Here is a 22,443-nt window from a genome sequence, read left to right as displayed (position 1 = left end):
GCCCATTGTATCCCTCTGCATTTACAAGCATATGTATGGGTGTGGGTGTACATGTGAAATTGAGCAAAATCAATTGCAACAAATCTGCTTTACATATGGTTTACACCATGATATCAGAATTAAGCTACTTCTCCATTTCAGTGCCAAAACAGAAAACAAAATATTTTATGGATATAAATACATGGAAATAAAATGATCCTCCATTTACAAATGGACACTCTTTCTTCCTTTACTGACTTTTTGTCCATTCCACACGTCACAAAAGACTATTCCGTGCTTTTGTATCATCCTCCACATTTTTTTTTGCTTTTTTTTTTTTTTTTCTTGCAGTGTGCTGGAGCAGATGTCTTTTTTCTTTCCTTTAAAAGCATGATAAAGCTATACAAATTTTACAGAGGATTCTCACAGAACATGTCCTCTGTCTTTGTTTGGACATTAATGTTATCATGTCTCTTTAACATTTGTGGCTCAGGTATTTTAGGGGAGAAAAGACTATTCTCAGGAGAACAAAGCTCTGGCTCAAGCTGCAGTGCTTCACCCCCTAGAAGTCGCTGTCTGTGTAGTGCAGTGGGCTCTTCTGCACGTGGAATTGCTTTTGCCTTCAGTGAAAGCTTTGCATGAAAGCCCAGGCCAAATCAAACCCCTTGTCTGGGAAGTGCTGTGGGATCTGGAGGGAAGATTCATGATGCTCATTATCAGCCAGCACTTAAGACAGATGTCTCACACTCTCAGTTGTGCAGCTACAAGTAGGTTACATCTGAAATGCATGTGATTAAAGCCTTTATGCCAAATCACATTGGGCATTCTGCATATATATGTGTGTAAATAGCTCAAAGTTTTTTGATGGATGAATGAAAAATATTTTATTATGCCCATCAATGGTATAAAGTGAAGGTGAATAAGTTTCACACTTGGGCTGTTCTGTGTTCTTGACAGTTTTGCAAACAGCCCTCTCAATCTCTCTCTCTCTCTTTGCCAGATAAAACTAGGATCCTGAAGTAATTTTAATGCTGGTATCTGAAAATAAAATAAAAAGAAAGGAGATGTGAAATGGGAGGCAGAAAACTGATTTTATCAGACTCATCCAGCTGGCCTGAGTCAGTGTTGACCTGCACATTGTATAGTCACTTACCCCAGGGCTACAGAATTTCATACTGCCTGGTGCCAGGGAAGAATTCAGAAATGTCTAAACCCATTGATTTCCTATCAGCTTGAGTCTTGTTCACACAGAAAACTTGCACCTGCTGAATTTAAATCAGCTGTTAGTTTCTGTGTGAAGCTAAACCAGCTGAACACAGCCTATGTGCGCCTGTGTTATTGTCATGTACTTACAAACCAGTGGGGAGACAGGAACGGGAGTTCTGTTCTCCCCTTCCCTTCCCATTTTTTTAAGTAAGAGTCAATGATAATTTCACCTTCAGGCTCTGGAAAGCAGATATTGGGCTGACAAGGCTCAGTTATCTTAGAGGATGACTCCAGTTATGCTGCTGGGCAGGTTTCTGTGTGTTTGAGCACTAGAGTGAGAGGTGAAGCAGAGCTCGCTGCCCAGTGGGAGCTCTCCCAGTGCACAGGGACTGGGCAAAACTGCTTCCTGGCCCCTTCCTGTGCCTGCATACAGACACTGCTGATCCAGCACACCACGGGCAATAGGAACGAGCTAGACTAAATCCAGATGGCTTACACCATCCAGCACAGCCTTAGCTAGGGCATTCTTCTCGGTAAGACAGAGGGATAGACTAAGCCAGGGCCCTGGCAGAGCCTGTCCAACCTGTATTCCTGTCCTGGTGGGAGTGGGCTGGGCTGGAGCCTGCCTTAGCTGGTGTTGGTGGAAGGAGCCTGCTCCTGTCTGCTGCCAGGGCCCTCACACACAGTTCCATGGTGGCACTCGGCCAGGACCTGCTGGGCACAGGGACGCAGAGGGGACCGCAGCCCCTCTCAGTTGCCGCAGAGCTAGTGGGAAAATGCTGGACTCTGTTGGAAATAGGCTTAAAAGCACATTTTTCCTCCCTGGAGTTACATGATGTGGGCCATAACATGAGCTGGAGTGATGGTCAGGCCTCCTCTACCCGAGCCAGCCATGGTGGCTGGAGATGTCCCCAGCAGCTCCCCAGCAGTGCCAGCTCTGCTGGCAGCAGGTCCTTGTCCCAAAGCACAGGCTTCAGTCACCTCCACTGCGGGCACTTAGTGCGCTCCTGATGTGTGTCTCAGCAGGAACAAGATGTGTTTGCTTTTCTCCTCTTTGAGTGGACACTGTTTTATTAATTTATTGTGTCTGTACTGGGTTTAAAGTAGGTAGATTTGCTCATCTGCACTACAAGTCAGCTGCTGATCTCCTAATGAAACAAAACACCTTGCAGTGAGTCTCTGGAGTACCAGGGGTGCCTGAGTTATTGTATTTATAAAGTTTCTGAATATTCATGCCTTATCAAAAATATGCCCTTTTCTAAATAAATTAAAATATTCATCTTAATGGACTGATTGTTATCATTCCGACCTATAGTAATTCCCCATTAAATTTTAGGAAAATCCCAGCTTCAAACTGAGCTCTAGGTTCTTTGCTACAGGAATGAACGAGCAATACTAAAAAAATCTGAAATAATTTTTATTTTTATGCCACTTGAAAATTTTAAAAGGTCCACACTAAGCCCTCAAAGTGCATTAAAAATATTTTCCCTGAAACAAGTCTGGACTGCAAATGAACCCTAATCTCAAGAGTCATGTGGAAAACAGGATTTATAGTAAAAATACTAGGTCAGCATAAACAATAACGGTGCTGTAATGATGCTGAGGGCTGGATTGGTTCTTTCAGTTTGTTTCTAATAGAAAGAAAAAAAATAAGCTTATGTTCTTACCTAGAGAAAAATGACCATAGAACAAGCAATAACTCTTGCATTCTGTTTTGGTAATATCTTCAATTTAACAACTGTCTGTGAGAAGGAGTTTCTCACAATGAGTTATTTAGTCACCGTGCCATCTAGGGTATAACTGTCATTCTGAAGGGAACATCCATGCTATGATTTGCTGTCAGTCTGTTGTACACTGTAAGTCCATTCATTTTTCCCCCTAACAGGTGAAGATAATGATATGATACACAGTAAAAGATAGATGATAAAAACAATTCTTTAAGGAAAAAAAAATCAGACAGAAGGGGTTTGGCAGGAAAATATAAAATGTTCCATTCTTCCTTTTAAAGTACTGTAATAAAACATGTCTGAAGTGAAGTACAGATAACAAAACAGCAGAGCATGGGTCTGCAATCCCAGCATGATATCGCATAAGGAGCAATCATGAAGCATTCCCATCACAGTTGCCTGTCACACATTATTAACAAGAGTGTTTAGGACTACTGAATAACCCTGCTAAAGGGACATGATCCACTTACAAAAAAGATGCTGTATTTTTATCAGTTGTATTTGACTTGACAGTATTATGAGTAATTTCAAACCCAAAGATTTTAAAGTCAGACAGGGCTGTTTTGATCTCCTCATCCAGCTTCCAACACAGCACTGACCATAGAAGTGTTGTCATGTTGCAAATAGCTCAGTAAGTTGCTGCTGAGAGGAAAACCAAATCAAAAATACCCTACTCTATCCTGGTCCTGCTCATGGCAACTGATAGAGCTTCCTGAAGACTAGAGAAAGCAAATGTCACTCCTGTTTTCAAGAAGGACAAGAAGGAAGAACCTGAGAACTGCAAGCCTTGAGGTCTCACCTCACCCTCCAAGAAAGTGGTGGACAAAATTCTCCTCCAAAGTTTCTCCAAACATGAAAGACAAGAAGGAAACTGAGGAACAGTATACATTGATTTATGAAAGGGAAACTGAGCTTGAGAGACCCTGATAGCCTTCTGTAATGAAGTGATTGGCTTGGTGGATGAGGAGAGAGTAGTGGGTGTTCCTTGCCTTAGCTTTATTAAAGCCTTTGACACCATCTCCCACAGCACCATAATGCACAAGCTGACAGTGTATTGGTTAGGTGGTTAGTGGGCAGCAAATTGGACTGAAAATTGGCTGAAAGCCTGGGACCAGAGGGGTCGGAACAGTGTCACAAAGTCCACTTGTAGGCATGTCACTAATGGTGTACCTAAGGGTTGACACAGTGCTATTAACCTCTCCATAACTTATCTGGACGATGGGGCAGTGTATCCTCAGCAAGTTTGGGAGGACTGGCCTCCTAGCACTGGGAGAAGTGGCTGATACATCAGAGGGCCATGCTGACATCCAGAGGGATGGAGGCTCGACAGGCTGGGGAAATGGGCTGACAAGGACCTCATGAATTTCTCAAGGAGATATGTCAAGTCCTGCATGTGCAGAACAGCAGCCCCAGGTACCCAGATGGACTGGGGGCTGACCAGATGAAGAGCAGATTTGCTGAGAAGAACCTTGGGGTCCTGGTGGATGACAAGCTGCCCATGAGCCAGCAGTGTGACTTCATGACAAAGAAGGCAAACAGCCTCCTGAACTGCATTAGAAAGAGTGCTGCCAGCAGGTCGAGGGAGAGGATCCTTTCCTCTGCTCAGCATTGGTGAGGCATACTGGGAGTGCTGGGACTGGTGCTGGGCCTCCCAGTAAAGGGGAGACATGGACACACTGGACTGAGTCTGACAAAGAGCCAAGAGACTGGAGCATCTCTCATAGGAGGAGAGGCTGCAAGAGATGGATTCTCCAGCCTGGAGAAGAGAAGGCTCAGTGGAATATCATTAATATACAGAAATATCTGATGGGAGGGAATGAAAGGCCAGACTCTTGGTGGTGCCCAGAGACAGGACAAGAGGCAATGGGCACAAATTAAAACTTTAAATTCAATCTGACTGCAAGAAGGCTGCACAGAGAAGTTGTGGAGTCTCCAGCTCTTGTCATACTCAAAACCACAAGTGGACATGAGCCTGGACAACTGCTGTACCTGGTCCTGCTTGAGCAGGCACTGGACTAGATGATCTCCAGAGATTCCCTCCAACCTCAGCTGTTCTGTGATCCCATTTATCAAAACCTTTTATAACCCACTTCCTACTTTCAACAAATACCATAATTAGTGTAATTAGCGATCATATTTCCTTTTTTTTTTTTTTTTTAATTGAATCTTCCAATAGCAATCAGGGAGAAAAGATAGCTAAAATTAATAAAACAGTCACAGGCTGCATCACCAAGATGCAAAGTGCTACATTTAGACCTATATTAAGCTCTGTGCCTACATTTCCTATTGACAATATCCCTTTAAATTAAAAAAAGCAAAACTAGCTGGTGACACAGCCAGCTACTTTTTTGTCACCCTCTCTTTAGGCTACTCTGAGATATCTGCATTGACATTAAAAAGCCATTATAAGCAATTTAAACTCTGAATTGATCCTGACACCTACATTCAGGTCTTCCTCGTATGTCCTTTCAATAGTTCTCAATTCAAACTGAGAACAAACATCACCCTATAAACAGAGGAGATAATTATGCTTTATTGATTAGCCCCTCAAGGTTTGAATGGAAACCAGGCAGCTTTCTAAGGAAAGGCACCCATCAATGTGGGTTTTAAGTTACACTATCTCAGCATTTTCTTGTACAAGTATTCTCTAAGTGTAGTTTTTTAACATGGAACCTGTACCAAACAAAATTTTTCCACCAGCTTCAGTAAAATCCAGCATGTCAATGCAGATTTATAAATAGTGACTTTATATACCTCCCACAGTTGTGTCCCTGTGCTACTGCTATGGGTTTACCCTGGCAGGCAGCTCGGTCACACACAGCTACTTCCTTCCTCTCTCCCTCCCAGCTGGATATGGAAGAGAATCAGAAGGGTAAAAGTGAGAAAATTCACAGCTTGAGTTGAAGACAGTTTATTTGATCTAATATTAATGCCTTAACTCTTGAGTTTTCCCCCTTCCTCCTTCTTCCCCAGGCTGCTGTTGCTGAGTATGATGTTACACAGTGTAGGATACTCCTTTGGTCAGTTGGGGTCAGCTGTCCAGGCTATGTCCCCTTCCAGTTTCTTGTGCACCCCAGCATTTTTGTTGGTAGGCTGTGGTGAGAAGCAGAGAAGCCTTATGCTGTGTAAGTCCTGCCCAGCCACAGGTAAGACACTGGTGTTTCATCACCACTGTGTTGTTCGCAAATTCAAAACACAGCACCATAAAAGCTGCTATGAAGAAAATTAAGCCTATCCCAGCCAAAACCAGACACCCACTCAGTTTCCTCCTAAGACTGGCTCATTCATCTCATGATACATGGCTCATAACCCCATGTACCATGAGATAACCTCATAACCATTACAGATGCATTGTGGTCTTCCCTCTTTCCCTAACAAACTGCAATGCCCTTCACAGCTGCCAAATGCAACAAGTACTCCTGCTTAATCCAGCGTCAACATTGATTGGCTTCAATTTTGTTAAATAAGGATTTTAACACCTGCCCCATCTATCCCATAACAAATGTACCACAGCAGATCCATCAACGGACATCTGACTAAGGATATTTCCAGTTTACAGCTGAACCTCTAATCAACCATCTCTCAACCTTTCTGCTTCTTGCTAATAAAGCCTGTCAGCAATCAAAACTAGATGATAAAAAAAAGGATAATGTAACCATTCTATGTCTGAGTTTATCTTACTGTCTGAGAAAAGGAGAAATAGCTTTGTTATGATTATTGACAATCTTTTGAACTGGCAACACACTGCATTGAGAAAGAGTGAAATTGTTCACAGCTGTTCCTACAATACATTTAAACTCTGATGATCACTTTTGGATTACCTTCACAGGTACAAATAAGAGAAGCACTGATTTTTTCCTTGCCTGCTCCCTTGGTTCCACCAAGCAAGCACTGAGATGACTGCCCTCATATTTACACTTTCAGGATTTGTCCCACACCAACACATGGGCTCAGCCTCTCCATCCACCAGAACCTATCACCCTCTGTGGTTCTTCAGGCTCAAATTAAATCATACATCTAAAAAAGAGAGTGCACAGCCCCCCTGCACTAAGAGAAGAAATAGGACAAAATGGAGACACCATAATGTCTTGGTATGTCTTGCCAGCATGCTGCCTGGCTTGCTTGCTGCTGCCCTGGGGGTGACTGTATTGCCTCCTGTGCAGGACAAGTTTGGGTTGCTCTTGCTCCTTCAAAGTCCTTTTTAAACTGTATAGATGAATGAATGCCTTGAGATATCTTATGCTATCAAATATAGTTGAACAGTCTCAAGGATTGCTAAAAGCTGATCACAAAAAGCTAATTTGGAAAGCAGCCTGAAAACATGCACAGAAATCTCTTTTGCAGAATATTCACATCGCATGAATGGCTGCTATCATGAAGGGAGATAAAAGGATGGGCAAATTTCTCTGATTGCTTCATTGGCCCTTCTAGATTCTGCACTGCAGTCGCTGCAAAAAATGTATGGAAAATGTGCTGATGGAATGTATGGAAAATGTATGGAAAAAATTTGGTTGATAGCTTCATACCCTAAACAAACCACAGAGTTTCCACATACTTCATTAAACTCACATAAAGAAGCCTAACTTTGGACTTGCATAGCAAATGGTCCCTCTGCAATTGTTTTTATTTGTTTAATGTTTAGTTGTGTTTAGTTGTTCATGAAATACAAGATGAAAAAAAAGAGAACATTTTGTTGTACCTAGAATTATCCCACTAACTAAATGTATGAAAAAGCTGTGATATACAGGGCACATTTTTCACAGTGATAAAATAAGAATGACCTCTGTGACTTCATTTAGGTTCCACCTCTCCTGAGTTATGAGCCACTCCTCACTTATAAGGTATATCCCATATCTCACTCAAATCCTCAGTGGACCACAAAACTCCCTTCCAGGAAAAATTATGCTTCCCTCAGTTTGTGGAGGATTACCCATGTCAGGCAAAGTTATATTATTGTTTTTAGTGCTGCTAGGAATTACTTGCAGGATGTTTCAGCTCATTACCTCAAGTTTTCATCAGCTATTTTCCGAGCGTGGTAACCTTTGTGATGCAGGTACTGTATATATCTACAGTATTGATTCTGCTTCTCAGCTACATTACATGCAATACATGTAAACAGAAAAGTGTTTCACTACCAGCTGGTAAGGTGCAAAATGGTAGCTGATCTTGCAGCTACAAAACACAGATAAAACCTTGAAGTAATCAGCTGAACTGTCATGGAACTAATTCCATGATATAGTGGAAGCAATTATTTGCAGTTATGTGTCTTATTGGAAAATACAATCAGTGCTAAACCAATCCTGTTAGTGTTGTCAAGGACACATTTAGCTCCAAATGCTCCCCTTTTAATCAGTAACTGGTTATTAATTAATTAGGTAGTGATCATGTTGCTTTTCATACATGTGTATTATTGTTGCACTTGATATTGTGCCTCTGCACCGATTGCTGTTAATTTGCAGCAAGTGCAATTGTGTTAATGTGCTCTAATGCCAGCTATTATCACAAGGATGGGGCAGCTGACATTTAACCTAAAATCTCACTGAATTGTTCTCACAGCTGCCTCCTTGCAGCTCCAGCCTGCTGCTGCCTGGATAAGGCTTGCTGGGAGAGAGGAGATCGCTCCTGATAAAGGAAGTGTCAGAAAATGAAACCATGGAATTGGGTTCAGCAATGGGGCAGTCAGAGCTAGGAAGGGAAATAAGGCTGGGTACGTCAGGAGACACCTGCGAGCCTGCGCCCTGGCAGGGGCAGAGCTGCCCACTCCCTGCCTGCAGCCAGGTTGCTGCCTGACACCAGCAGGGAGTGAGGCAGCTCTAAAAGCAGAGAAGCAGGTAATATCCAGCAAGTCGAGGGTGTCTGACAGCTCTTGCTTGTCAGCTGTGCTTCAGGGAAGGATGTAGTCCCTCTGGTCACAGCTCTGCAAAATCATCAGTTTTAATGGTGGGGGTGAGGCTGCCTGTGGAGAGCAATGAATTTGTTCACAGCTAATACAGAAGAAATCCTTTGTCCTACTAGTATTAATGATGCTTACTTATGCTTACTAAATAATGTATTTTTTCAGATTTTTCTCCCAGTCTGAAAGCTTTAAGCAGGACCTGATACCAACTGAGTCAAGAGAGAAACAAATACTAGTAGAAACCAGAATTTATCTGAATTGCATTTAATAGAGGCCAGAAGCAGTGAGCTAAGGATATTCAGCTGAAGCAGTTCAGTCAGAGATAGCTCAACTTTTTAGTGTGCTTATTTAAATAGAGAGGCCTGAACTGGAGATTAGCTATTTATCAGCTGCATGATGGAATGAGAAACAGCTGCAACATATTTCAGTGTAAGTTTTATTTGTATAAAGCCACAGGTTTGAATTCTGCTCTGGTTTATGCCTGTGGGAATATGGAATAAAGGTGTTATCTGCCCACATTGTTTTGTGGCTTCATGCCTATGTATTTCAGAGAAAATTTAGTTTATGTTGGTTCAGTTATTCCCCATAATCTCTCAACCACAAAAAAGACTTCTAATATTTGTTATGGTAGCAGGTATATGTGCAAGAAAATAAGCTCCCAGAATACAGGACATGGCATAGGTAGCAAAACAGCTCAAATTACTGTCAAAGATTTTCCCTATGCATGCCTTTGCAAGGATTTCACTTCAAGACTGTGCTCCAAGACTGTCTAACTCCAACAGTTTCTTTCCCACACTTGTGGTTTTTACTTGATTTTCACCAAGGGGGTCAATTCCGCCCCTCACTCCATAAAAACTGTTCCCAGGTCCTCAAGGGAGTAATTTCTGTATTATAAGCTTCTACTCCTGACTCCAGCAAGTGCCCTCATATCTGCAGCTGGGAGCAGCCCTGCTCCTGCACAGTGGATGCCACAGCCTAGCAGAGGCAAGTGGCCCATGCTGATCCCCCTGCTGGCATCTCATGATTTGAAATGGAGAAGAAAAACCCAACTACTGCTAACCACTACAGTACGAGTGTTTAGTTTGTTTGGATCAATTTTTGTCAAAGGCAGCCTGGAAGCTTTTTCTTTTTTTCTTTTTTTTCCTCCAGCTTGTCTTTGCAAAGTTTCTTTCTCTTCCCCCTGCTCCGTTCAGCCTCATTGGCTGGTTTATCTGGTGACCTCTTGCTATCAAGGGCTCCCCAACAGATCCCTTGGATTTGCACAAGTTGCTTCTGGTCTGCCACGGGGAAGCTTGCTCAGATATCTGCCAGATTTTAGCTCTGTTACATGGCAAGGATGTGCCTGTAAAGACTATCTAGTTTGGCTTGCTTGATTGATTTTTGTTATATAAAGGAGAATGCTATTTTTTAAACTTTTTTTTTCTTTTGGAGAGAGGAGGGCTTAAGATCTCTCTAAGTTCACAAATGTCCAAGAAGAGATGCAGGCAAATATATAAATTTAGTCTCCTGCCTATTCATAAGGGGAAAAAATTCAAAATACCTATATCAAAGACTAGTAAATTTGAAAGTCATGTTACTTTTTTTTTTTTTTTTTTTTCATGAATCTAGGATTTAAAAGAAAAATCTATGCCCTGTAGCTTGTCAGTGTTTTGGGGAATGCTATTAATTTCTTCCCATCAATGTTCTCCAGAACATGATGACAGCAGTAGCCTATCCCTCTTGTACTTTGATGTCTCTCAAAGTCAAAATATAAAATATGCAGCTGAAGGCTTTTGCCCTGCAAAAGCAGAGGGCATCTCCTATCAGTAGTATTATGATTGTGACCAAAAATATCATACATTTAAATAAAGAAAAAAAAATGGAAGAGAAAAGTAATCTTTTCTTGACAGTTCATATGGCAGTACTTTGTGGTGTTGTTTTTAGATTTTTTTTGTGAATTTGAGTAAAATAGCTTAAAATATTTTTTTTTAGCAAAAAAAAAAAAAAAAAAGAAAAAGAAAAACAAAAAATATGTCTTGCTGTCTTCTCTAATTAATAGCCAGCACCAGGTGGAAGGGAAGTACAGTCCAGACTCCTCCAGACATGCTGAGATACTTGCCAGAGTAAATGTTGAAAGTTTAGGTTATGCACAAACCATCAGAGAGCCATGAACTATGATCAGCAGGAATTTGCTGCAGCAATGAAGGTGCATCTTTGAAGAAGTCATGCACAGAATGGATGGAGATATCTTTGTGTCAACAACTCATGCCCCTATTCTGGTAATGTCCAGGTAAATCCATACAGGAAAAAGTCCTGATTGGATTTAATTGAGCACTGAAGGGAGAACATGCAATGCCACAAAAGGCAGCAAAATATGACAGTGTTTTAATGTGTTGTCACTCCTTGCTGGGAATAGCAAAACCCTTGGGCTGAGTTATAAGTTCAGTAATCCATAGGATCCATAGAAATCAATGTGCCATGGCTTTTTTTTTTTTTTTGCTTTTTTTTGGTAAAAGCTGATAACTGCCTTTAGCATCTCTGAAGGTGTTTTCCAGACTGGTGACCCTCATGGGCAATTCCTCTTTTCTCCATGTGATTGTGTTATGAGAGCTGCTATAAACATTATTATTGGACACTCTTTTCATGCTGCTTTCCAAGCAGTGCCTGCTAATTTTTGGCTCAGACAACAGTTTTAACAGCTATGTGATATGTTTCTTTTTTTGTGCAAATTGCTGATACTCAGGCACAAAACCTTCGGTGTGTCTCTGATTTGTGTCCTGTAGAGTGCATCAATCAGCACATCTGCCCCTTATTGATGCCTTTACCATGAGCCTTCAAGAAACTTGACTGCTGTCTTACCAATCACTGCTCCCTGCTTTTTTCCAGCTTGCTCTTTTTTCTGTCTGCTCCATGTTGATGGCCACTGGCTTGGTTTGCAGAGGGTTTCTGTGTAGCTGGGCCAGGATTAAACAAGCATTTCTGTTCCCCTCTTGGACCCTGTTTCTCTGCAAAGACCAGGACAGCCAAGGCCTAACAGGATCTTTGTGATGCTGTTCTGAGCTGTTCTCCATAGGATGGGTACACAAGGGTCATTAGGCACTGGGAGTAAGAATTACTTGTTTGTATTTCAAGGAGAGTAGAAGAAAAGAGGGGTCTCATTCAGGAGTAATGAGTTTGTTCTCTAATATCCCTGTGAGGATTATTCCTTAAAAGTACAGGGCAAAGTTGATTTGGATAAGAACTAATTATCAAACAAGAAGTGAAGGCAGTGTAGCTGTCTCCACCCTCCCCACCAGACTTTGGGGACACACATTATTCCTTGTGTTTAACCTATTAAAGCAATGACCCACATAAGAGGGAAAAGAGTAGATTATAATTATTTCTGTGAGCATTAGTGCCCAGTTCATAGAAGATGGCCTAAAAATAGGAACTTGATAAGAGCATTCAACAAGAACAGCAAACTTAGAAAACATGGGATGCTTAGATTATTTTTCTGAACAAACCAAACTGCATTCATTTTATTAATTGACTATGCTTGCTCAGAGAATGTACTCTTTACACCTTTAGTTTTTAAAGATGAACTGGATAAAGAGAGCAAGAAGAGACAGCACAAAAGAAGTTGTAAATTAGTGTGGCTTCAGTAGCATGGGCTCATTTGGATGTCATCTCATTGTAACACTGATTTTAAGGTACCATTGTGTGAATTCAGGTCTGATTATGGGGCTGGTGTCTGCAGCAGACATGATGACAAGGAGGTTAAGAGCAATCATGCTTAGGTATTTTCATATCAAATGTATACCCCGGTTCAGAAGACAAATAGGAAATAACTGCTTGCTTGCAAGTAGACTCTGACTTGTCAATTAGAAAATTAGAAAGGCTGAAAAAGGAATAGGAATTTGTCTAAAAAAATAACATTGCAGTATTAAAGGTAGAGGAGAAAAGTTCAATGGATGCATTAATATTTTATGTGTCTTAGAATACTGTCTAAGAACTTGATGGATGTCATGAGGCATAGACAATGTTGATTGCTTTCACTGAGTAAAATGTGATGGATGGAGATGGATAATTTGCCTACTTTTCCAGTGGTTGCATGTATTTATCTCCCCTTTCTATTTCTCAGAAATTTTAAAAAATATTTTATCTTAACAAAAGTTCACATCATGCATCATGTATGTGCATAAAGAAGAAAAACAATACCCTTGCTCTAAAATTTTATTCCCATTAAAAATCCAAACTCACTAGTAAGATGTTCATATTAAGAGAGCACTATGTGGACAACAAAGGATTTTACTATCTCAAAGAACTTCAGCCACTTTTCTCTGGTTGTGTAAACATCTAAACACATGAATCACATTTTACATCCAGTATAACAAGTCCAAAGTCTGTTCTGTCCATTACTTCTCAGCAGTCCTAAGATTAAGCCCTAAATACTTTCCCCTTACTGAATTTTATGACCTGCATACTATTTTTTGTGTGTGTGTGGTGGGGGGTTATGTACATAATTGTTTCACATTCCACTATGTGTGGACATTTTAGCTGAGAAAAAGGGGCAAGAGAAATGTTGGTTTTCTCCATGCCTACTACATAAATTCACTATTTAAAGGCTAACACTTGAGAGAAAAATAAAATGAACAAAGATGTTTCCTTTTCAGTGGGAGGGAGTGGTCCCTCTGCTACAATGTGGCACCGGGATTCTCAGCACTGGGAGGCTTTGAGCTACTGCCCTGCATAGGCATTTTGTGTTGTTAGCTTTCCCCTCACATGATGATGGATCTGCCTGCCACAGGGCTGGCACAAGGACCACAAGAGGGAGGTAGTCATCGTAAAATAAATGCTAGGAGCTTGCCGCTGGTACTCTACATAGAAGGAAAATTCTGCTTGAATAATTAAGGCTTCCTAGATGTGAATACAGATAAAAATAGATAAAGAACCTGGTTTTGGCATGACTTTAACACTCCAGCTCAAACAGAAAAGGCTTTTCATGGAAGCCAACCAAAGAAAAATTCACTCTGGGCGCTTGTATTACAGCTCCATTTAGCAGAGCAGAACGATCATGGCTGTATTTAGTAGGTAATAATGAAGCATCATAAACAAAGTCAGGATGCAAGTCCAAGATTAAGCGGCAGCTTTAACAAGGTCCAGCTTGCCGGGAGCTTTTTGAAGTGTCCCTAGCTCACTTACAAAGCCAGAAAACAACAGAAGCAACTCTGACAGCTGTGAGAGTGTCTGGTTTAGAAGAAGGTTTTATGTCTGGATGACACCAGACAGGGACTCAGCTTTCATCTACTAACTAGGTCTGCTGGTTGCTGGAGCCCTAATCATTCTGCACAAACTGTCTCACCCTAATGAGTTGCACAAATAATAATTCTTCACAAATGAAATCCACACCATCAGCTTCATGGATAGACAAGGCTGGTTTATTGAGGTAAATAGCACAAGTCAGCAGAATCCATGCGAGGTCTTGCTAGCCATGTTTAATATGCAATCTAGAATCTGAAGGGAAGACATCAAATGATGTTTTTGGTGTGGATGCATGGATGGTATGAAGTATTTTCAACAACTGAAGAGCTAAAGGAGCACCCAGCAGTCAAGTTAGATGGTTAAATCTGATTTACCCTGCTGTGAATGCACCCTTACAGTTTTTATAAGGGAAAATTAGAAACTTTTGATTTTCCTTTCTTCTCAGAGGAAGAAGAGGTTTGGATTGCTTATAAGCTTAAATTGCATAGAAAAATAAATTTCAGCCTTATATATTTTTTCCTTGAAGATATTACAATTATTTTTTCACTTCTGTAAATTAAGATTGGCCATTCATTAACTAATTACCATAATTATTGCAGTTCTTCTAAGTATTATTAATTAGGTAAGCAGTGCATTTAGAATTTAACATCTCATTTAGGAGAGTTTTGTTTAGCATACCTAATGCTCTGAAAGCCCTGAGCATGCTCTATATCACATAGGACTTAAGTGCAGGGGAATCTTTTGGGGACTGGAGTTATCTATTGCAGGGAGTTACACAGAACAGCAACTCAGGAGCAAAAAAGAGAGGCAGGGAGTGTGGAGGTGGATACACCAATTCATTTCTGCAGCAGAGAACTGCAGGATTATCGGGGCTCAGCTGATGCAAAGTTATGTGTTGTTTTGCAGTGATGATTGCTTTTTGTGTGCAAACCCCTTAATGTGCCTACATATATGTGCTGATGCTGTGAGTGCAAGCAAGCAGAGTCCTTCCTACCCTGTTAATTTATTTCCTGTAATTCCATGTAGGTAGCCATTCTGCATCTCCATTTGATCTTGCATGAATTATATACATTAAACCAAAGTAATTTCTTCATCTGAGACTCAAGCTGTAATCTCTCTGGGGCAATAAATATCTTTTATATTGCTCTTGTATGAAGGGTGAGGAGGTGGTCCTTGTTACTCAGCTGTGAGCCTAGAAGTGACTACAATCCAATTAGCAGCCAAGATAATAACAGTATCCAGTAAACTAATGCTGTGCCTCTAAATTGGTTCTTTTGCCATTGTTTTGCTTAAGAAACTCTAATCCTATAAATTTCTTGATTGCCTGTAGTTCTGATTATAAAAGCAACTTTCCTCACCTACAGAGCAAGAAATAGATGGCTGAAAATCAAATGTTTGCATTGCAGAGGCATCTCTCTGGTCCCTACCATTTCTCTTTCTAGCATTCTCCTGTCAGGAGCGACACACGCATCCCTATCAGCTGTTTCTCTTTGTACAGGAGAAAACAGAGAACTTTATAAAACTATGTACCTGCACAGTTAACCAGACAAAGCTCTTCACAGAAACCTGTTGGCACAGCTTCTCAAAGCTCAATGCCTGCTCCGTGTGCTGCTGTTCTTCACACTGGAGTCAAATATATCACTGCCAACCTCAGTCCTGGCTTAACTGTGACCTGGGTGAGAGGCCATAGTTGTCAGGCAGTTGGTGAATGAGGATAGTGAGAGAAATAAAATTAAGGAGGCAGAAACAACTGATACTGCATGAAAATGAACCAGCTTTGCAACACAGGGCAACAGGTTTCTGGAGGGGGGTGGGTGAGAAGTGTGGGATATGTGGCTTTTCCCTGGTTGTTCTTCCCATGATGATGACACCTTCTCATCAAGGTGGCACTGAGGTTAACTGTCAGGAATCCTTGACTTACTCAAAGTAAAGAATCGCTGCAATGTGGGATTGAGGTTGCTGCTTTAGCCTGCAGATTAAGCTTTTGGCAAATAGGGGATTTAACTGGATCCAAAAGGTTAGCTGTATTTGGCAAAGAGAGAAACCCTACTTCTTTTTGATGATACACACACAAAACACAATGAGGTTTTGTTAAAATAAATAGACAACCACTGCTCTGGAGGCTCTGGATGTGAACAAGCAACAGCAGTGTTAAGCCATTTCAAAGCAGAGTGAATGTGATTTTCACACCTATTCTTTTCTAATTTAGGTTCATTTGAAATCCAGGCACCCCTCTTTTACTAATTTGTTATGGCAGTATTAATTAATGGTATTGCTACAGCAGTAACAATGTAATTTAGACTAAGATAGGTTAGAAGGACTACAAGATTAGAAAAAGAATTGCAAGTTGGTCAGAAGCAGCTGGGGGCCACCTTGGTCTCCTGTACTGAACTCACTGCACTTGGAAAGCCTGGGAGTGTGTGGATGAATTTCTACCAGTGCAGACTCGTTAGGGCTGGTTAGGTCAGCGCACTCTGGTGCTGCCTCCTGCATTGGAATGTAAGAACATGAGCTTCCCAAGTGGGAAGAAACAATTGTCACACTTCCATGAAAGCTTGTAATTGAAGAAATTGCATTTTATTTGATGGACAATATGAGTTCAGACCAACTATGCCAGGAAACAAGGAGTAATATTTAGTGACTTATACAAGGTACAGTGAAGAGTTGTAATTTCCATTCTCCTGATCCACTTTATCTCTGCCATGAGTTTAGCAGATTTCCAGGCTCCTACTTAGCTTCTCCAGTCCGCATTGTGTACTACTCAGTCTCTGACCATGAATAGCATTTATTTTGCACTTCAGTGCCTAGCACAGATCAAACATCTGGTTGAGGAAGAACTGGCAGATTGATGGGCAAATCTTGTGACCATTTCAGGTGGTTCTTGGGTTATCTCAGCTACCTTCTGCTCATCCTATGAATGAGCAAGTGCACACATTTCCCAGTCACTATTGTACCTGTATGAGACTCAAAGAAGTAGATTGATGCACTGCTGATGGCAGTAAAGAAGGCATGATCTCAATTATTTTGGTTTTAAAAGATGAGATTAAATGTTTTTCCTGGTGTCAGTTGTAATATGCCTTTGTTTACCTTTTTATAATTTTGCAGTTAGCCCAAACACATTGTGCAGCAAACACAGGAAAGAAAGTCAGAGTCACAGCAATGTTCTTTTAAGAAAACACTAGAATTGTAAAGTGCTCAGAATTTCATGGTGTGTTTTCAGTAAGTGTTTTCATGGTGAAAGGCAGCTGAAGAAGCAAGCTGGATGGCAGAAGACTCACGGAGTTTATCTATTTCTGGCTTTACCATTCTTGTATTCTTGTAGCCCTTTGTTTCACCTGAACCAGAAGAGATCAAGGTGACAGGGTTTTGCATTCATGCTGTGTCATTTCCTGGTGGTTCAGGAAGCCTCCCGTGTAGACAGCACCTCTCAGGACAAACTGGATGACACAGAATCACAGAGTCACAGAATCATTAAGGTTGGAAAAGATTTTCAAGATCCTCAAGTCCAACCTTTGACTGACCATCACCATGCCAACTAGACCACATCACTAAATGCCACGTCCAATCGTATCTTGAACACTTCCAGGGTTGGTGACTCCACCACCTCCCTCAACAATCCATTCCAATGCTTAACCACCCTGTCAGGGAAGGAATTCTTTCTGATGTTCAGCCGGAACCACCCTGGCACAGCTTGAGACCATGTCCTCTTGTCCTGTCACTGGTTGCTTGGGAGAAGAGGCCAACCCCCACTTGGCTACAGCCTCCTTTAGGTAGTTCCTCTTATTGTACCTCTTTTGACATTTTACACTGAATCTCCCTTAGTCAGTAGAAGAGTGTCTGTCTGTCTGAGGGCACACCCAAGGCCCAGGCTGAGGGACACCAGGTCCCCTGGGAGCCCTGAACAGCAAGGCAGAAATGTCAATGGTTTGGATGCCCAGCTCATAAGGACATCTGATTTTTTTTAAAACTTTCTTGGATGCTGTGAAATCCAAAATTTCAGGACAACTGGACTACAGGTTATATGACTTTTGGCTATTTCCTGTTTCCAGTCATGCTGTAACCACAAAAAGACTAATTGTGGCCTCCTAATGGCACTGAAAACAGCAAGGCAAACAGGATCAGAGACATGCAAAATTGGAATACTCTTTGTAAAGGACAAACACAGAGAAAAACACACTCCTGAATTCTACAAAATACTCAAAATGTGCAGAGACTCTTACAGCTGATCTTTTTTGTCTGTTCTCACTACCAATGAGTTAGCTGTTTGATATTCTAACAAATACAGTGAAGCACATAAAAAGAGTGAATGGTCGCATAGGAAAATAGTTGCTCCTTATTCTGTGAAGAAATTAATCCCTCCTAATATTTCAAATTCTACTTCTAAGCTATTTGAGTTTCAGGGTGCTCTCCTGCTTTTGAACACTTATGGACATAAACCAAGACTACTAAATAGAACAGTTTTGAAAACTTGGCTTGAAGCATGTCTTTGAAAATGTGGTTCCCACAAGATCAGGGGACAAGAAGGAGGTAAAACAACACTTGGAGCAGCTGGCTTTGACCACAGCTATTGAGAGCAGCACTCTCCCCAGTATGGTTACACCACTTCATCTGAGCAAAGACCAGATGGGCTGACTGAGGCAGTGAGCAAAGGCAGTTACTTTATGAGGTACTGCATAACACAGTGAGAACAGGAAAAGATGCTTCTGGATTTAATGCTTAAGCTGAAGTCAGTGGAAATATGTTAGTTTCTGTGGAATTTGAATTATGATTTAGTGAGTAACACAAACTCAGGTTTTGTGTCACAGCTGCTCTATCTGTTGAAGAGAGCAGCTTGTAAGGAGGTTAGCAGAAATCAGTGTTAAGGCTTATCTCTCAATTAATGTGCAGAATGCTGGCATTAAAAGTAATCTTTTAGTTGGACAATACATAACCACTCAAGAAATACTGACAGAGAAAGTTCAGTGACACCTTTTCACTGACATTTATACTTCCAGAACAGTGAAGAGAAGAAGATAAGGAGGGCAGCAGTCTACAGAAAGGAGAAAAGGCCATAAAAAAGGGAACATACACTGGAGAATATGTCACTTAATGAACAGTTGGAAACCGAAGTAAAATGAGATATTCAGGCAGAAGGTGAGTGTAAAGCCAAGAAACCAGGGAATATTTCAGAGAGCTCAGGAACTGAGGCAATGATCCTTGTGGTGTAGTTTCAGAACATGACAAACCAGAGGTCAATAAATACATGGTATTTACCTGCTGACACACCCAGCAAAGTTCGCTGGGGGCAGCAAAGCAACCACCAGAATGGGATTACTTATGACCAGAATTCATTTGGGTAGGAAACACTAGAGGTATCTCATTTAAAACTGTGTGTACTTTGAAGGAGCACTGGAAAGGTGAAACTGCTGTGTTAGCTAAGGTTTCCAAAATGCCTGCAAAGCACTCTGTTAGAAGATCACTGTTATTATTGAACTATGTTATTATCCCACTGGTCCATAGAGTTTGCAAGCTGGAATTAAAAGAAAAGTGGAAGATTATGGTGTATTTTAGAATTTCTCACATTTAACATGTTTTCTTTTTGGAAACATAGAAAGGAAACTTCTGTGTGACCAACTATAATTCCTGGGTCCTGCCGGCAGTCATGTTACCTAGCGGATTAATCTCCTATCAAACTCCTTGAACATATAATGACCATCTTTACTAATGTTAATGAGAATTGCTACTCATAATTTGCATTTACATACTAGTTAAGGATCTTGAAGTGTACTTTTATATAATATGCTCATTTTTATTACAGGCATATTGAATTTAAATGACTTGCCTAGGGTCTCGCAGCAAGCCAACAGCAGAATGACTCTTAGTGATCCTCCTGCTTTGCATTAAATCCTGGACATTAACAGTTCCTTCGCAAAGGGAGCTTTGTAGCTGTAGATCACCTCCTGATGCAGATGAATCAAACCTTTTCTGATGGTGCAAACAAATCCATAAATTACTTGAACCCATGCAATGCTTCCCAGTGTCTGCAAATCCTGACTTCCTGTGAACTTAGAAAATTGACACAAGTCTGAGTAATGCTTAGATAGCCTTTGGTGTATGACCAACTACAAATTATTCATGTGCTAAGTAGGCACCGCAGATCTCTATTTTCTGTATGAATACAGCAGTAATCTCTACATTTGTTCCAGGAAAGCTTCAAAACTTTCAATATACTTTGTGCTGTTGGAGGCATATGTGAAAACAAAAAACAAAACAAAAACACTGAAGCCCTGAAATCAAACCAACTAAACAAAAAATAACCCCCAATAGTAATATTATAATAAACAAAATTTCTTAACTTTTCCACTGGCAGAATTGCTGTGACACAGGCACATTCCTTATCACTGATGTCTCCTCTGAATAGCATGGTCCTCATCAAAAATTAACTATAAAAGGAGGAGATGGAGCATCTCTTTATATACGGGCTCCTCTCTGTTAAGAAGGATGCAGTACCACAGAATTGCCTGAGTTTTCTGCCTGTGTCAATATGATCGTTGTCTCCAGCAAAGTGAAATGTTCGTATTTCCCCTTATATTTTGCCCTCTCCTCTATGCCTCCCATGGAATGAGCTTCAAATTGTACCCAATGATTTCAGGATACTATTTCCAAGCTTTTGCCTGTGGTTCTTTCTATGGGAAAAGGGTTGTTTTGTGGCACGACACTTGTTGTAACATGAGGGGAACTATTCGGTAGATCAACAACAGCTAAAGCAATACTGATCCCACTCATCAAAAGAGTTCCTCCAACGCGGTGGCAGCTACCCAGGAGCTCTCACCTGTGGCAAATGGTGACATTTACTCCTGCTGGGAATGTGGCTGGGCAGACGAATGTTAAAGAGGGCCTGCAAGGCCGCCTGCGCCGCTTGCCCCTTGGCCAGCTTCTTGCTACGTCCTGAGCCTTCAAACGTTCTCCCGTCCACTCGCACGGCCATCACAAAGCTCTTGATGTGCTGCTTCTCCACCGTTTCCGAGAGGCAGACGTAGCGCAGGCCGGAGCGCAGCTCATTGAGCAGCACCACCGGGTTCTTCTCGCTCTCCGCCTTGGCCATCCTGTGCTTGCCTGGTTTGGCGTGGCCCATCAGGTCCAGTGTGTGGCAGAGCAAGCGCCCATGCCGGTAGGCGGTGGAAAGCAGCTCGTTATTGACGGGGTTGTAGACTGAGAAGTCCTCGCTGTGTGTGGATGGTTCGAACTCCTTGAACAGAGTGTCTGGGAAGTCTGCCTGGTCGGAAGTGAAGTCCGTGGATGGGCTGATGCAGTTTCCCATGGCGAAGTGGGCTTGGCAGGCGTTGGGGAACTGAACGAATGACTTCAGAGCTAACTCTGCGGCGCGCATTTTGGCTTTCTTTTTTGTGGGGCCTGTGCCTTCAAATGTAAGTCCATTTACTTCCACAGCAACAGCAAAGACTGGAGCATGTACTGGACCTGTCTGGGACACCATTTTATATTGTAATCCTGGTTTGAGTTCGTGTAGCTGAACCAGAGCGTTCTTTGGTGTCACTGACCATGAAACTTTCTTCCAGATAAGCTGAAGTTTGCAGAAATGGCCATTATTGCCTTCCTCTAAGGGTCTTTTCCTCTTACTGCTAGTTGTTCCCCCTCTTGCCCTATCAGTAGATGCTATTGGATGATCCTCCAGGTTGCCAATGTTTCGGTTTTCCTTTACTTCTGCACTGCTGGTACCTGTCAGTAAAGAAAGGAAACAACTTGCATTACAGTTGTCATCATCGTAGCTGACATTATGCCTAGGGCTGTCAGAACAGCCAAAAAATAAAAAAAAGAGAAATAGTTGCTAAGCCTTTTTTAGATGTTTTCCTTAAATATCTGTATAATGGTTGGTTTATTATTTCTAGCACAGTTTTTTTGCATGTTCTGAATGTTTACTTATCCCTAAAGGTCTGCTTCTATTAGTCATTAGCCTTCTGTTTTAAGAAAAGATTACATCATTCAAAGATGAAGCATAATGGATGCCATGTGACTTAAATGAACTGCTTGAGAATTGCTAGTAAAATTTAAATAGTTTGCAAAATTCCCTTAGGATGACAATTGTTCTATAATCCATGTGGGTGAATTCTTATGAACACATTATTAGAAATCAGAAATTATTCACAAACAGAAAAATGGGTCAAAGCTTTGAATAATCTATTTGCAATGAATACATTGACTGTCTCTGCTCACACCATAGCCTCTTGCATTGTTAACCTAATGAATCCAGACTAGGAAATGATCTGACAGACTTTCATAGCATTTGAAATAATTATTTGGTCTGGACTCAAATCCCAGTTTAGTAAATGAGTGTCTTTCTGTCAAACTCAATTGCAGATACTCTTAGTTTCTGCATCAGCAACAACTAATATTGCAAAAGTTGTAGATAAATCCCAA

The 22,443-nt window shown here is 41.3% G+C and overlaps 1 protein-coding gene across 1 annotated transcript in view; it reads right to left on the bottom strand.

Moving 5' to 3' along the window:
* ADARB2 (adenosine deaminase RNA specific B2 (inactive)) overlaps positions 1–22,443 on the bottom strand; it is a 305,173-nt gene that overhangs the window by 77,437 nt on the left and 205,293 nt on the right. The window contains exon 3 of the mRNA XM_068173871.1: positions 20,840–21,744. Coding sequence (XP_068029972.1) covers positions 20,840–21,744 — 905 coding nt within the window. The remainder of the gene's footprint in view (positions 1–20,839; positions 21,745–22,443) is intronic.

The sequence above is a fragment of the Anomalospiza imberbis genome, chromosome 1 (genome assembly GCF_031753505.1).
Source record: "Anomalospiza imberbis isolate Cuckoo-Finch-1a 21T00152 chromosome 1, ASM3175350v1, whole genome shotgun sequence".
Taxonomy (NCBI): Eukaryota; Metazoa; Chordata; class Aves; order Passeriformes; family Viduidae; genus Anomalospiza; species Anomalospiza imberbis.
This window is presented reverse-complemented; position numbering and strand designations above follow the sequence as displayed.